Source organism: Solanum lycopersicum, chromosome 1, assembly GCF_036512215.1.
Source record: "Solanum lycopersicum chromosome 1, SLM_r2.1".
Taxonomy (NCBI): domain Eukaryota; kingdom Viridiplantae; phylum Streptophyta; class Magnoliopsida; order Solanales; family Solanaceae; genus Solanum; species Solanum lycopersicum.
The window spans coordinates 8,262,995-8,279,529 of NC_090800.1; the positions used below are offsets into that span (position 1 = coordinate 8,262,995).

The window sequence follows — 16,535 nt, forward strand, 5'->3', positions numbered from 1 at the left end:
CACATGTTTTTATTTAGTCCTCCAAGAGTGAGTAACATATATGCTCTAATTTTTGACAACGAGGACACCAATTTCTCATGAATATGACGGAGAATATCTGAATACTATTTTACTATAGTTCGGACTATATTTTTTCTTTCCACTTTTTTTTTCTTAAAATAAACCAAAAACAAAATAAAAAATAAACCCACGTCACACGTCCACAACCTGAAACTTTGATAGGTTCAAACTGAAACAGTTGCAATTACGCCGACGAAAAGGCGAAGTACTAAACATCGAAACGACAACGTTTCGGTTATTATGAAGTGCGTGTACACACTCGCTAATCAGAATAAAATATATTTTTAATTTTTTTCTCACGCGCTTCTTAAGGAAAATATCTCGTAGCACAAAGAAAGGAAAGAACAATGAAGAAGAAGTTCCAATTAAGTCTTTTTTCTTCAACTCCATTCAACTAAAGAGAGAAATCCAACAAAATATCACTTGAAAAAGAATAATACGAAGTACGAGTTTATCGCCGGCGAGTATTTTCTCCGGTCCGGCGAGATCGAGTAGGAGTTGAAGAATGGGCGGAGGATGGAGAGGATCTGGATCGGCAGCTAGTACAAATAGGGCACCGATACTTAATCGTATTTCATCGTCTCGAAGTATTCGTCTTGGTCAAGTACAACCTCAAGCACCAGGTCATCGAACTGTTTTTCTGAATGATCGTGATGCTAATGCCCTTGCTAAATTCAAGGTAATTTTGTTTCTAATTTCTTACTTATTTTTGAAATGACTGAGGATTGGTTTCTGTTAGTGGATAATCAGTAGTACTGGATGGATAAAGACGCTACTTAGTGTGTGTGAGAGAGTGCTTTTGTGTAGGTGAAGCTAGGATTTGAATTTTATAGGTTCTGTACTATAACCAAATCCATAGTTCGTATACGTTACTGAGTTGACAATTAAAATCTATACATATTAATGCATTTTTGAGCTAATATAGGTTCAAAGCAAAGGCTGGTGTTTGTGCATATATTATTGTCTTTTATGGGTTCAAATGAAGCAAATGGATGGTGAGGATGCATATAGATTAACTCTAGCTAACTTGAGACTGAGACATAGTAGCTGTTATTCTTGTACGTTCTTAGGATTGAAGGGGAAAACATTGAGTGTCTGATTAAAAAAATTGTACATTTCATCTGATTGTTGTATCTGTTATTTCCTGAGTGGATTTGGTTATTTTAAAATTTTAAGTTGGTGGATACGGGGTAATACTGACTGGGTAGTATTAATGTTTACTTATATATAAAAATGTGGTCTTTATTACTTCCACTGAGCAATTTTCTATTTTAGTTTAGTTTATTTATCTCTACGGTAAAGATGCTCGGTATGGGGATGAAGTTTTTGAAGTGGTGAATGTGGGTCTAGGGATTTGACGAAATTGATTGAGAACTTGGAACTATTGAGTTTATCTAAGGTTTTAGTTGGCAAGAGATGCTTAGAGTAAAGTACTCCCTCCCTTTCAATTTGTTTGTCTTACTTTCTTTTTTAGCCCATTGCGAAAAAAATCCTCTTTCTCTTTTAGGCAACTCTTTAGTTTTAACTTTCCACATGACATATTTAAGACACAAACTTAAAGGGTATTTTGGTACATTCTACAAATTTTTAGTTTAAGATCGCAAAATTCAAAAGGCTTCTTTACTCTCTTAAATTCCGTGCCAAGTCAAACCAAACAATTAAAACGGAGGGAGTAATCATTTAGAAGGAGAAGTAAATGTTTGTTCCAATTTCTTTCTGGCCTTAAGGACAAAAATTTGGGTTACTTTAAATGAAACACTCTATTATGTTGAAATATCTTCATGTTGTCAATGTTTATTAGTTAAACCCTTTTTATTTGGATCTAGTTTAAATAAACTGACAGTCTAGAGGTTGTTTATGCTATCAGTGTAGTTTTAAGTGTTAGTCGCTATACATTTACCTGATTGAAATAAAGTAAAATAATTATTGCTTTCTTGCAAGAGTATCTGTTACTTCTGTGTTCTCTGAAGCTTTTTGATTATTTTAAATGTGCTTTGGGTGTGTGCTTATTTCTACACTCGAAGAATACGAAAAAGAAGAAAAATATTCCTTGTTTTCATCTAATTTACTTAAACCTCTATTCCTTTGGAGCTGATACAGCTGATTCTGTGCACCAAGTTTCCAAACTTTTCTTAAGCTTTCAGTTATATAAGCTAGTTGTTTGGTCAACTGATTAAGGAGATGGAAAAACAAATAAGAGAAACAAGGAAATTCAGCTGCTTTTTCTGTCAATCTATTTGGATGGTTTAGTAAAGTGTAATAAAATATAAACATGCCTTTCGCTGACACACAATAAAAACATGCCTCATGCTGACAAGGTGCAAGTTAAGTGATGTATTAAGGAAACTGTCAAATGGTATCTTATAGTCCCTTGTGTATCAATTCTGTTCCTCACCAAGTTTGTTATACACATATTTTAGCTTTGATCTTGATTAGTTGCAATAATTTTATTTTCAGGGAAATTCTGTTTCAACGACAAAGTATGATGTCCTAACGTTCCTGCCAAAGGGGTTATTTGAACAGGTAAATTGGCTTTGCTCTTTTCCTGTGTCCTTTTAAGCTTATTACTTTTGCTGAATTAGGTTTTACGTATTTACTCCAACTTAAACAGTAAATTATTCTTCCATTTGAAACCACGCAGTGTTGGTATATAATTTAAAGGACACATACAAAAGCCCTCTAATTTCTTAATTTCCTACAATCCTGTTGTGCCAAGAGCAGATCTTGCAGACAACTTTGATGAGTGTGACATAACTAAGTTCCCCAGCCTATTAATGGGAAATGAAGAGGGAGAAGTTCCTAAAGTAACTACTGAGCCTTTTTTAATGTCTTTTTTTCGATATGCTATCGGTTGTTAAGAAGTTCATCATATAGTTTCTTGACTTCCCTCCCAAATTTTATCTTTCTTTAAATAGCAGCTAGTGGTTTCCCTCCTTCATGTTAATCCTCGTAACTTGTGAAATGGACGCAGACTAAGTTTGTAAACTGTCCTGTTTCTGTTTGGTGGGAAGTGGTCATGACTGTTAGTTTTTATATTTTTTTTCTTTTTGAAAAAGGTTGCTGAAATATTTGAAGTCCTCTACAAGCATAATATAATGTTAGCCAATTTTGTGTAGATCAGGTTTGGGAAAATGTTCTCACTTAAATCATAATACTATAAGATTTTGGTTAGACAAGAATCTGCCTTTTAAAACCTATTGCTATGGAATTCTAGGGCACTAAGAAGCTGTTTTTATTTCCTTCTCCGGTGGCAAAGGGAGAAATGTCAAAACAAATTTACGTAAACTAGTTGGTATTTTATGTGTGTAAGTTCAGGCAATGGCCTAGATCATCTCCTTTGCATTGTCAGTAGCATCTCGACTCGACTGTGGGGAAAGAGTTTGAAATTGACTTGGTTTGTAATGGATGATGATGGTACAGGGATTGAGGCCTGTTCAGCTGGACCTTCTCTTTTTATTAGTTATTTAGCTTGGCTCTAGAGGAAGAAGAAAAGACGAAAACCGTATCAACTGTGTCTATTAGTAAATATAATCTACCTTCCTGAAGTCTGAAAAACAAAACGAATTGTGTCTATTAGTGTTTTTGGCAATTAAAGATGTTGTTTCAACAAAATCATTTTACATATAGCAAGTTCATTCAGCTTGAAGAATGATGCCATGCAGCCATATTGTTCAAAGCATGTTGTTCTATAGCCCTCATCTTGTCTCTGTTCTTTACTCTGACAGTTCAGGCGGGTGGCTAATCTGTACTTCCTTATGATCTCAATTTTGTCATGCACACCAATCAGGTATTTAACCCTTATTAACTCCCCCTCCTCCCCCTCCCTCATAGTATGCATTATTTGTGCTGAAAATGAGTGAAAACTTTATCAAGTTTCCCGTGGAATTAATCGAGATGGGCGAGAACTGTCCCGGCGACCACGGTCATTAAAAAAAAGTGTGAAAAGTCTAGTGTAGAGTATTCTATTGTGTTAATCATCTTGACAAGATTAGAGTTCACTGTTTGTGATGCTATTGGTGCTTGTTTGCCTTCATCATTAAATAATAAAATTTCACTTTTTTTGTTTTTGGTTTGCAAGGCGTTTGCAAATTATTTCAAGAATTTATATATATATATATGTGTGTGTGTGTGTTTAAACGGTAATGGAAATTAATTTATATTTTGATGACATGTGCTATATTTTCTCATGATTTGTACCTGAAAAAGAAGTCTTGTTTGAATACAGTCCTGTAAGTCCAATAACAAATGTGCTTCCTTTGAGCATGGTGCTTCTCGTTTCTCTTATTAAGGAGGCTTGGGAGGACTGGGTGAGTACTATTTCCTTCATTGCCTTCTTTTTCCTTTGGTTCTTAAACTGACTCTATGTATATGATATTCGTTAAATAGAGTAATTTGCTAATGACACCTTTATCCTTTTACCTCTTGATTAGAAACTATATGCTTATGCTTTCTTTTTTTGTTCCTTCTCATTTTTTATAACAGAAACGTTTTCAGAATGACAAGTCTATTAATAATTCCTCCATAGACATGTTGCAAGATCAGAAATGGGTAAATGTACCTTGGAAGAAGCTGCAGGCTGGAGATATCGTGAGAGTAAGTATCAACTTTCATGTTGTTTTGATGCTCATCATCAACATCCATTTATATCTGCTTTCTAGATCTTTATTTAGCTTGTTATGCCAATTGCTTTGTTATATGAGCAAGGGATGTGAGTATATCTACAAGTGTGTTACCAGCATGGACACATTGAATTTCTTGAGGGCTTTTTGTATATTTTGGGGAATTCATATGAAGTATGCCACTGACCTCCCCTACTAACATTCTGCTAGGCAACCTCTGTAACCTATGTAACTAGAACCATAGATTGCATCATAGTGTAAGAAGTTCAGCTCATAGTTGGAACTGATTATTGTGGATAATTAGCAGACAAATGAAGATACATATTCTGGTTTGCTTCTTCTGATTTTTTCTAGAAGTCAAACATTAGCGTGGTGTTTTTGGAGCTGAATGTCTGGTCATGACTCCAATTAGTGTTATTATGTCCTTTCAAATGTAGGTTTTGAGTCATCAACACTTGAGATGGGGAAGATGATCTATAAATTTTTTTTTTTTTTGAGAATTAGTACTGTTGAGGAATGCTGGCCACCTCCAAAAATTACAAGGTAGTATGGTTAACCTAAGACAGCTATCATCTCATCTACTTCCTCTATACAATTTCCTTTACACCAAGAAAAAAGACACTAAACAGTTCCATTTCACATCATTAATGGGCTTGATCTTGTCTTCAAAACATCTTCCATTCGTTTCCTTCCATACCGTCCACCATATGCATAACAGTATTATCCTCCACCATTTTTTCCGACTCTTGCTACCCCCTTTTCTCATCCAGGAGCTCATCACTGCAGTATGTTTAGGCATTGTCCATTCAATCTTTGTAAGAATGAGGAATAGGTTTCACAGTTGTGTAGTGAACTTGCAATGCAAAACAGACATTGTTAATTGTCTCTCTAGTTTCATTGCACAAAAAACATCGTCACTACTACTCTCCCCTTCTTTTGTAGAACCTCATATGTAAGGCATGGTCGCTTCACTACTTACCGACTGAAACATTTAATCTTGGTAGAAGCCATGCTTTTCCAGATGTTCTATGGAAACTCACTACCTGTGTTTCAATTTGTTCTTCTTACTCTTCTTTTTAGTCCATTTAAAATAGAATGTCTGTTTCCCTTTTTGATGACCTTTTAATTCCAACTTTCCATATGATATGTTTAAGACCACAACATTAAAGACATTTCGGTACTCGGCATATTTTTAATTTAAGTCAAAAATTTCTTCTTTACTTTCTTTAACTCCATGTGAAATCAAAATAAGGCAAACAAATTGAAATAAGGGCAATGATAAATAAAAGAAACAAAAGTCATTTAATCTTAGATTTCTCACCTTGGTGGAACTAAAGTGCATTTGTAGAAGACACGATACAATTAGTGTTCACTTTCAATTGTGCAAAAGTGCTAGACTCTGTTCTCAAAGGTGTTTTTGGGGAGAGTCTCGGGGTGGGGTGTCCTAAAAATGTTTCGGGGCATAACTGGAAGTCATAGATCCATATGGCGCAGGCGTAGGCTCCGGAAGCAAAATATTATACCTTGAGCGTCAAATTTGATGTTTGTTATTTTAAAATATATTTGCTCTGTATCTTCTTTAATTTTGGTGTAGTGATATTTATACTATATGCTATCATGTTTTTACATTGTAGTGATTTTTTCTCAAGTATATGAATAGGGAAAACAACTCTCATATAAAATGATATTGTTTCCTGAGATGATTATGCCTGAAATTGATAGGATAGGAATTCGATAACACTATATTTGTGAGTCAACTTTATCCAGCTTTTGTCATTGCTCTTACACGTTTTATTTCTCTCCTATTTAATACATCAATTGTGAGAAGATATGAGTTTGAGAGAGAACTCAGCTTGATTATTCCCACAAGCTATTGGGGTTTAAATAACTAAGTATACATGTCCTAAAAAGGAAAGGAGCTCAATACCTAATCACTACAAATCAATATCAAATCAAGCTATAAAGTAAATTTAGGAGGAAATCAAGCTACCTAGTATATTTACATATGCTATAGAATATTCTTAGAATTCTAAATTTAGGAGGAAATCTAGCTACCTACTATATTTACATATGCTATAGAATATTCTTAGAATTCTAACATTCCCCCTCAAGATGGTGTATACAAATTATATGTACCAAGCTTGTTACATGTATAACTTGTTTTGGGACCAACTACGGACTTGGTGAATATGTCTGCAAACTGATCACTTGACTGCACCAACCTTGTGACTGTCTTCTGAAAGTACCTTTTCTCTAACAAAATGACAATCAATCTTTATATGTTTGGTCCTCTCATGAATACTGGATTCTATGCAATATGAAGTGCAACTTGATTATGTACACAAGTTTCATTCCTTTAGTATCTTTAAATTTCAACTCATTCAGTAGTTGCTTGATCCATATGAGTTCACATGTTGCCACCACGATAGCCCGACATTCTGCTTCTGCACTAGATCTAGTAACCACATTTTGTTTCTTACTTTTCAAAGACACCAAATATCCCCAACTAGAACACAATATCTAGAAGTGGATCGTCTGTTAGAGGGTGATCCTGCCCAATCTGCATCTGAGTATTCAACAATTTTTTCATGTCCTCGATCTTTGTAAAGAAGTCATTTCCCTGTAGCAGATTTTATCTATCAAAGAATGCGACTAATTGCATTTCAATGACCGTCACCAGAAGAATTCAAGAACCGATTGATAATTCAACTTCCCTACTAGCCTTCTATATCTTCTTGAATCGCTAAGAGGTTCCCCCCGACCTGACATTTGAATCCATCGAAGAATCAACAAGCCTACAATTTTTCATCCCCGATTCTTCAAGAATATCAAGTGCATACTTTCTCTGTGAAATGGCAATTCCTGATTTGGATTGAGCCACCTCAATGCCCAAGAAGTACCTCCGTCGACCAAGATCTTAGTCTGAAAGTGCCAGAAAAGGTGATGTTTCAATTTGGTAATTCCCTTATCATTACCTGTGATAACTCTGTCATCTATACACTACCAAATACATGCACACTTGAGTGACAATAGAACACAGAATGATCAGCTTCACTTCGTACCATGCCAAACTCCTGAATAACCATGATAACTTCCCAAACCATGCTCGAGGAGACTGCTTTAGGCCATAAAGTGCTCATCGTAGTCTGCACACCATGTTACTAGACTCACGCTGCAGCAAAAAAACCAGGTGGTTGCTCCATATATACCTCATCTTCGAGATCTCCATGAAGATACGCATTTTTAATATTCAACTGTTAGAGAGGCCAATAACGAACCGCAACCATGGATAAAAAGAGACGGGCTGAAGCAATCCTGGCCACTGGAGAGAAAGTATCACCATAGTCAAGAACAAAAATCTGTGTATAAGCCTTGGCCACTAGTCTAGCTTTTAGGCGATCAATCTATCCATCATACCTAACCTTCATTGTATATACCCACCGACAACCAACTATAGATTTATCTGGAGGTAGAAAAGAAGCTCCTAAGTACCACTTAAGTGTAAGGCAAACATTTCTTCGATCATAGCTTGTAGACACAAATGATAATGATGATAAAAAGGCAGAATGGGCCGGTGACGAATAATGATAGCTCAAACAAGTAAAGATAGGATGAGGGTTACGAGTAGGGCGATTACCTTTTCGAGTGGGAATGAAGAACTCAGTGTAGACAAGCCCTCAACAGGCAAGGATTCTGGTGGAGGGCTCATCAGAGCTCAGATGACAATGATAGATTAATAGCGGTGGAGGTGCAGAGGAGGTAGATGGAGTCATAGGAGATGATGTGGAAGGATGAACTATGGTGGGAACCCCAAAGGACCGAACTGGTAGATTCTCAAAAATGTCTAATTGCTCAGCAGAAGAGGATGTAAAGTAGGCCTGACCTTAAAAAAAAGTAACATCAGCTGACATGAGGTATCGCTGAAGGTTAGGGTAGAAGCATCGATATCCCTTCTGTACCCTTGAATAATCGAGAAAGACATTTAAGAGCATGAGGAGCAAATTTGTCTTTTCCTGGAGCGAGTATATGGACAAAACACGTCTCCCAAAGACGCATGGCGGAAGAGAGAATTAAGTTGACTTGGGAAACAAACCAGATTGAGGTACCTAATTATGAGTAGTAATGGAAGGCATACGGTTAATTAAATAACAAGAGGTGATCACTGCGTCCCCCCAAAATTGCAATGCGACATTTGCTTGTATGAGAAGAGTGTGTGCAGTCTCCAACAATATGCCTGTTTTTTCTCTCTGCATTTCCATTTTGTTGTGCAGTGTAAGGACAAGATAAATATTCACGTGCATTATCACTACTAAAAATGCGAATAGAGACGCTAACCCAGTTTTTTATTTCAGCACAAAAAGTTTGAAATATGGAAAATATTTTAGAATGATCTTTCATTAATAACATCCAAGTGCACCTTGAGTAATCATCGATGAAAGTAACAAAATACTTAAAACCCAATGTAGATTTGACTCTACTAGGACCCCAAATATCATAATGAACTGAATGAAAAAGAGACTCTGCACGATTATTAGGACTACATGGAAAAGTAGCTTGGGTATGATTCTCCAATTGACATGACTCACCATCAAACTTAGACAATTTGGACAAGTTAGGTACCGTCTTTTGAAGTTTGGATAATCTAGGATGTCCAATCGTCTGTGGTTTAAATCTAGAGAGTCTGAGATTGAACAAACGGTAGTGATTTGTGAGAATTGATAATGTAAAGTCCATTTGACTCATGCCCTTCACCAATCATCCTTCCCATACATGGATTTGGTCTTGTATGACAAAGAAGTCACTATTAAAATAAGACGAAACAATTTAAAGCCTTAGCCAAACGACTTATTGACAAGAGGCTAAAGGGACCAGGGACAAAAAAAACATTATTTAGAGTCAAGGAAGGTAAAGGATTGGCTTGACCGACTCCGGCTACCATAGTCTGAGAACCATTGGCTAATGCTATAGTGGGAAGGGACTGAGAGTAAGTAATATTAGCCAATAAAGATTTCTTACCAGAAACGTGGTCAGAAGCACCTGTTTTCATAACCCAAGGGCCAATTGTGGTAGACTATGAGATACAAGCAACAGGATTACCAACTTGGGCACTAGAAGCTATAAATGAAGATGTGTGCTTACTCGCCTGATACTGAAGAAAGTCATTGTTTTCTATCTCAAACAAAGAGAACAATTGATTGATGTGATTACTAGTGTTTTCAATTTGATCACATGAGCATTCTTTGGTTAACCATGTAGAGAGTAGCACTCCTCACGGGTATGACCCAATTTGTTACAACAACCACATCTTGGTCGTTGCTTCCAATGCCGGCCTCCATGCCGATTTTCGGTCTGAAATGCAGCCTGTTCTTCTAGGACAGAAGAACCTGCAAGTGTTACTGGATGACTAGACGGCATAGGTGGGGCAGCTAGTCGTAACAATCGAGCAAACAAGTCATCCACAACTGGAACAGTAGAGCAAGCCAAAATTTGATGTCTCATTGAATCAAGATCAGATGGAAGTCCAGCAAGTGTAACAACTAGAAACGTCTTCTGACACTGCTCTAATTGCTTTTCAACATTTGGAGTAGGGGGCATTAACTCATTAAGTTCCAGCTTTTTAAGATTAGTCAACCGAGAAATCACATTATAAAAGCAGGATATATCATTTGTGTACAGCCCACGAACCTTTTCCCAAACTAAAAAGTAAGTCTGGAATGGTCGAAACAATGGCATCAACTTTGATCAATAGATTTCCATAACAGACTACACAATTGAGCATCAATCTTCTCCCATTCATCCCTATCTTTTTCAGTAATACTTGGGCTGTGTAACCAAGTGATCCTGAATACTTGTCCCTTGTTTACAAAGGAGAACCAAGATAAATAGTTTGCACTACCTGTCAAAGGTTCTGTGGTGATGCCATGATTTAGTGCTAAACATATCAGATCCGAGAGACAAGAAAAACAGATTTATTAGTGTTCAGAAGAAATAAAGTAAATTCTCGGAGAAAAAAAACCCTGAAGAACAGGAACTGGAGATCTGCTTGCTAAACTGGAGATCTGCTTGCTGTCTTGCCGGATAAAGTTGCTGAAAAAAAAGACTGCCAGAAATGTGGCTGAAAAACACAATCTGCAAGGATTCCGATCATAATGGCGGTACTGGTATATGCACAATACCCCTGGAGAGTGTCGGAATCGCAGAACAGTGGAGGTTTTTGCTGAAAAAGAATCAGCAATTTCGTTCTCTTATTATTCTTGCTTCCTCACTAAAGAAAGCTCTAATACCAAGTGAGAATATAAGAGTTAGTGAGAGAACTCAGCTTGATTATTCCCACAAGCTATTGGGGTTTAAATAGCTAGGTTTACATGTCCTGAAAAGGAAAGGAAATCAATACCTAATCAATACAAATCAATATTAAATCAAGGCAGAGTAAATCTAGGAGGAAATTAAGCTACCTACTATATTTACATATGCTATAGAATATTCTTAGGATTCTAACATCAATAAAAATCAATTCAAATATTAGTTGAGGGTGGGGAAAGACTAGTAGATGTGGAGGTCGATGATGGAGTAGTGGATGCTAATTTCATTTTAAAGATTTTCTCAACTATTATCATTTTTAGTGTTGTTGCTTATCTCAAATAAAAATTATAATAATTTTTTTCTATATTATTCGTGATGTATTTGAATTTATTTGCAAAGTTATTGAGAAACTTACTTTTTAATTATTCAAATCTGGCAACTTAAATTTACTTTTGCTTATTTACTTGGTAATAAATTGTTGAGGATCCATAAGGCTTATGCCTCGTGTTGTGGTTTAACCCCGTGTTGTGTAAAACAACTCACCTCATGCTATTCATTCACTGCACATCACTCTCAGTAGTATCCTGTATAGTTTTTGTCCTTCATTATATGTTGCTACATGTTATTTCTTGTGCTTTAGTTGTCGCTCTATTTTGCTATTGCTAGTGTTCCTTTGCTCTGAACGCTATGTAATACTTTCTCTTTTGTTTGCCATGTATTCTTTGCTTTTGTCTTTTCTTTTTCTTACTGCTCTGATATGCAATACTTGAGCCGAGAGTCTCACGAAACAACCTTTCTACCTCCACGAGTAGAGGTAAGGTACACTCCGTCCTCCCCAGACTCCCACTTTGGGATTTTTTTTTGTTGTTATTGGACCTAATGATTAAAGAAAAGAAGAGAGGAGCGTGGACCTCCAGTTATTTAGAATGTTACAGCTTTTCAATATGGTTGAATCTGAAGGGTTCTACGAAAAATACAGTCTGCTTGTTCAGTTTAGTTATAATCCTTTCAGCATGGGAGTAGGCCATAACAGATATGTGATTGGCATTCGCGAGGCGCCTCACAAATAGAAAATGCTCTTTACTAGCTCCTCCCTAAATATTTGAATTGGGAAGGAATTCAATCCTGTTCCTCAAATGTAGTTTTAGCACTTTGGTTTTTTTATACAAGTTCTGAAGACCAATGAATGACAGTTCTTTTCATTATTCGAAAAAATGTAAGTTTGTACAAGCTCTCCTTTTTCTTGCAGGTTAAGCAGGATGAGTTCTTTCCGGCAGATCTTATTTTTCTTGCTAGCACAAACCCAGATGGGGTCTGCTACATTGAGGTTGTACTTGATCCACATCTAATTTCTTATTTACTTGTCCGAAAAGATAGGTTGATCTAAATTATTTGCAGAAGAGGTGTTTGGATAATGTCATAAAGAAATGTTTGGTTCTCATGTTTTTCATCATGTTCTTTACTAACTGGCACATGGATTTCCTCAGACGGCAAATTTGGATGGTGAAACTAATTTAAAGATCAGAAAAGCACTGGAGAGGACCTGGGATTATGTGTCTCCTGAGAAAATATCTACATTCAGAGGTTTGGTTTCTCTGCTGCTGATGACCAATCAAATGATTTTGCATGATAATGCCTGTAACATTGACATTTTGTCGTACTAGCGCAATGAAGTTACTTCTAGTCTAGTGGAAGATCCACTTGTAGCATATAGCCTTCAAAATAGACATGTTGTATTCCTTCTTTCCAGATTTTCCAATGCTTGCTGCTTGATATCCTTCGACGTGCTAGATTTGTTTTTAGGCCATGAAAAGTTAAGCGAGGTAGTTTTATAGCTGCTTTCTTTCTTAAAATGTACTTTGTAACACGAATAGGCGCTGTTAGTTACAACTACTTCACCTCTAAGTTCATATCTGGTTTATATCTTCAGATCTCAGCATGAAGTGCACAGTCAAGCCCTTGTGCACGGACTATCCATGAGAAGAACATTAAAATTCAAATTACTATCTGCTATATATATCTTGCTTATCTCTCTTTCTATATACTTTTATAAAGTTGGAAGCCCTAAACTAAAAGTTGAAAGACCAAAATGCCTTTTTAATAATATATATGTAAGAAGAATAATCAAATAAAAATCTCTATATTCTATACTATTATAGAAGTGGAGCGGAAAACATGAACTAAAAAGCTGGAAGACCACTATACCTTTTTATTTGTGTACAACTACATTTAATAATAATAGTTCAATAAAAACTAAAAAGTATTGATTCATCTTTTGTCTTGTTTTTATACTTTTTGTTCTTTCATTACGTAACTAATTTTCTAAGAGACTACTTGGTCGTTAGGAAAGAACCTTTGAAATGTTTAGTCATTTTATTGAAAGGACCTAACTCATTCTGAGAAAAAGACGCAACTCTTCGTTATTTTATAATATAATTATACATAGTTATTCAATGTGGCTTTTATGGATCGTGTTCTGAAGTAATTAATTAATATCGATATAGAAAGTAATAATTTGTTTTTTCCCCCTCTAATTGTACTGGATTCTAATAAAATAAACATGAAGGGAGAATGAAACTAAAAATGTCTATATTTTCATGTCAAATAATGTAAAACAAGTGAATGATAAGAAATGAATGAAAGAATAGTCAATAAGCGCTTTTGAGCTATGTTTACTTTCAAAATATGTAAATATTCATACTCAATTTGCATAAGATACATAATCGAATTCCTGACAATTGTCTTTTTGAAATGGTAGTTTTTGTGAGGATAGAGGTACGTAGACCTTACCCCTATCTTGTGAGGGTAGATAAGGTTGTTTTTGATAAACCCTCGGCTCAAGGAGATATGAACAAAGCAGTAATAACGGCCTGTAACAACAACAAAATAGTATAATAAAGAAAGTGAAAGAAACAGTCAGGTAATACTAGAGATCAAAGAATAAGCAAACATATAATAATATTAATACTCCTAATACAGTAAAAATATACGCTCCACGACGTGCTAACTCTTTATTTTGATACTCGAACTCTACACCCTCCTATCAAGGGTCATGCCGTTGGTAAGCTGAAGTTATACATCTCCTGCCTAATCACTTGTCCCGAGACTTCTTGGGCCTACCTCTCCTTCTCTCTTAGGTCCACCATGATCAGCCCCTCACATCTCCTGATTGAGGCATTTATGCATCTCCTCTGCACATGTATGAACTATGTCAACCTCCCTTCCTGCATCTTCTCCACCATGGAGGCCACTCTTATTCCGAATCTCTTCATTCCTAATCTTATCTCATCCATCTCAACGTCCTCATTTCTGCTACTTTCATCTTTTGGACATGAGTGTTCGTGGTTGGACAACTGCCCCATACAACATAGTCGCTCTAACCATTGTCACTTTGTAGAACTTACCTTTTAGTTTTGTTGGCACGTTCTTGTAAAAAAAAACTCCGGATGTGACCCTTGGTGATTTATTAAGAAAATATCAAATGGGATTTGATCGTTCTTTAATTAGTGTTCTAGCTTGCTAGCTTACTGCATCTCAAGTTGAAATAAACCAAATTTGTGAGCACATGAAGAATATTATGTTGAATTAACATCAACTGAAAAGAGACAGTGTAGGTATATATAAATTAATATGAAAAAGAAAAGGAGAGAAAATTGATGCACCGGATGCTCCAGTCACTGCTTTTATTATATGCATGTGTATATATTCTTTCATCGTTCTTTCTATATGTGTATTCAACTATTTGTATGGTTTTCTTTGTGTGTGTATGGATGCGCAGTGTAAGCATCAATTAGGTAGAAGACTTTCTTAGATGTATAAAGTTGTCTAACAATGAGCTCTTTGTCATCTCTTATTAATTTGTTGCCTAGTAATCTAAACTAACAAGGTAATAGATATACATTTGAGGCTGGTTTAAATAAGTGTTAACCTTTTTGTCATATTTGAACAAATTATTTGGATTTGATATATCTGGTTCAACAAATCTGCAGTATCTCTTGTCATTATTAAAAATATAAAATCGCAAAATGATGAATTTTAACTATATATTTTATAAAAATATTTGAGTTATAAGAATAGGAATAAAACTATTCATTTAAACTTTAAAGCACTGCGACAAGGAAAGTTTCCCGATTCTAAGATCCTACATGGCATGTTTAAGATCACAAGATTTAAAGGACTAAACACATCTTTAATTTAAGACCACAAGATTCAAAAGTATCCCTTTATTTCTTAAATTCCATATCCAAACTAAGACACTCAAATTGAGACGAAGGGAGCATTAAATTTGCATGCAGAATATTTTCCAAGGATCTGATATACATCGGATACCATCAAACCACACAATTAAAATGTGTTTTTACATGAATATTGAACAAATACTACATAACACAAGTTAATACCTTCCCTGTTATTTTTTCCAATATTAGGACCTTGAAATTAACTAACTATAGCATTCTACTTCTGAGTAATTTTACATTATTATGAACTTTGACAAATTGTCCGGAAAATATTGGAATTGTCTGCCAAATGATGCTGATGATAATTTTTGTTGCATAGTATACGTTGATATGATTCTATTTGAGCTAAAAAATTATTTTTTACCAATTTCAAAAACAACAGATTTCTAATGTATTTTGTTTTCTGTTTTCTTTTCCTTTTTTCATTTCAACCCGATAAACTGTTTTGGGAGAGACTCTAATTAAAAAATCAACTAAACATCTTTGACTCCATAATTATACTTCAAGATAACTAACAACACAACAGAAGTAGGCAGTCATTAGAACTATAATAAAATTGAAGGGCGAGAAAATACTCCATGCATCTCAAATTGAAGATTGTTTCTCGGATTGAAAGTTAATATGCTTAATTTTTAAATTTTATTTAGCTATAATTAACTTAAAATTTCAATATAATTTAGATATTTGAAAGTAACATAAATTTTATAAAATCTAATACTAAACACGAATGACATATATATGAACAATAAAAAGTTTAAGTTTTGTAAATGAAAAAAAGAATATTAATCTTTAAGATGATTAAACATTTATAGTTAAATATGAATTTTAACACGGTTGTCATGAATGTAACATAGAGATGAATTAGCAGTTTAATGCTAAATATAGAAAGAGACGCTTTTTAACTAAAAAGGAAAGTAAGACACTAAAATTGGGATGGAGGGAGAAATAACTAACACAGGATACAACATGCAATGCATTTTTCAAGAACTAGTCTATATACATCAAAGAAAGATGTTTTCGTATCACGATCTCCTGCAGATGCTTCCCAGCAGAAATGTTATTGCTTATTGTATAGAAGAATTATGATGACGAATGTCAATTCTGTCTCTTCTATAGGGAAAGCCTGATCAATTTGTTTCCAACTTTACCTTTATACAACGAATTGTTTGATGTGATATCCTGCATTTTTCTTTTACCAGGTGAGTTACAATGTGAGCAACCTAATAACTCATTGTACACATTCACTGGCAATCTGATAATTCAAAAGCAAACCTTACCACTTAGTCCAAACCAACTTCTTTTACGGGTATGAACT

General features: G+C 35.2%; 1 protein-coding gene across 1 annotated transcript in view; it reads left to right on the forward strand.

Moving 5' to 3' along the window:
• The first annotated feature begins 328 nt into the window (after window positions 1-328).
• Window positions 329-16,535, forward strand: part of LOC101243809 (phospholipid-transporting ATPase 3-like) — a 28,094-nt gene continuing 11,887 nt past the window's right edge. The window contains exons 1-8 of the mRNA XM_004228317.5: window positions 329-739; window positions 2,518-2,583; window positions 3,786-3,847; window positions 4,286-4,367; window positions 4,543-4,653; window positions 12,232-12,309; window positions 12,470-12,566; window positions 16,420-16,526. Coding sequence (XP_004228365.2) covers window positions 566-739; window positions 2,518-2,583; window positions 3,786-3,847; window positions 4,286-4,367; window positions 4,543-4,653; window positions 12,232-12,309; window positions 12,470-12,566; window positions 16,420-16,526 — 777 coding nt within the window. The 5' untranslated portion in view covers window positions 329-565. The remainder of the gene's footprint in view (window positions 740-2,517; window positions 2,584-3,785; window positions 3,848-4,285; window positions 4,368-4,542; window positions 4,654-12,231; window positions 12,310-12,469; window positions 12,567-16,419; window positions 16,527-16,535) is intronic.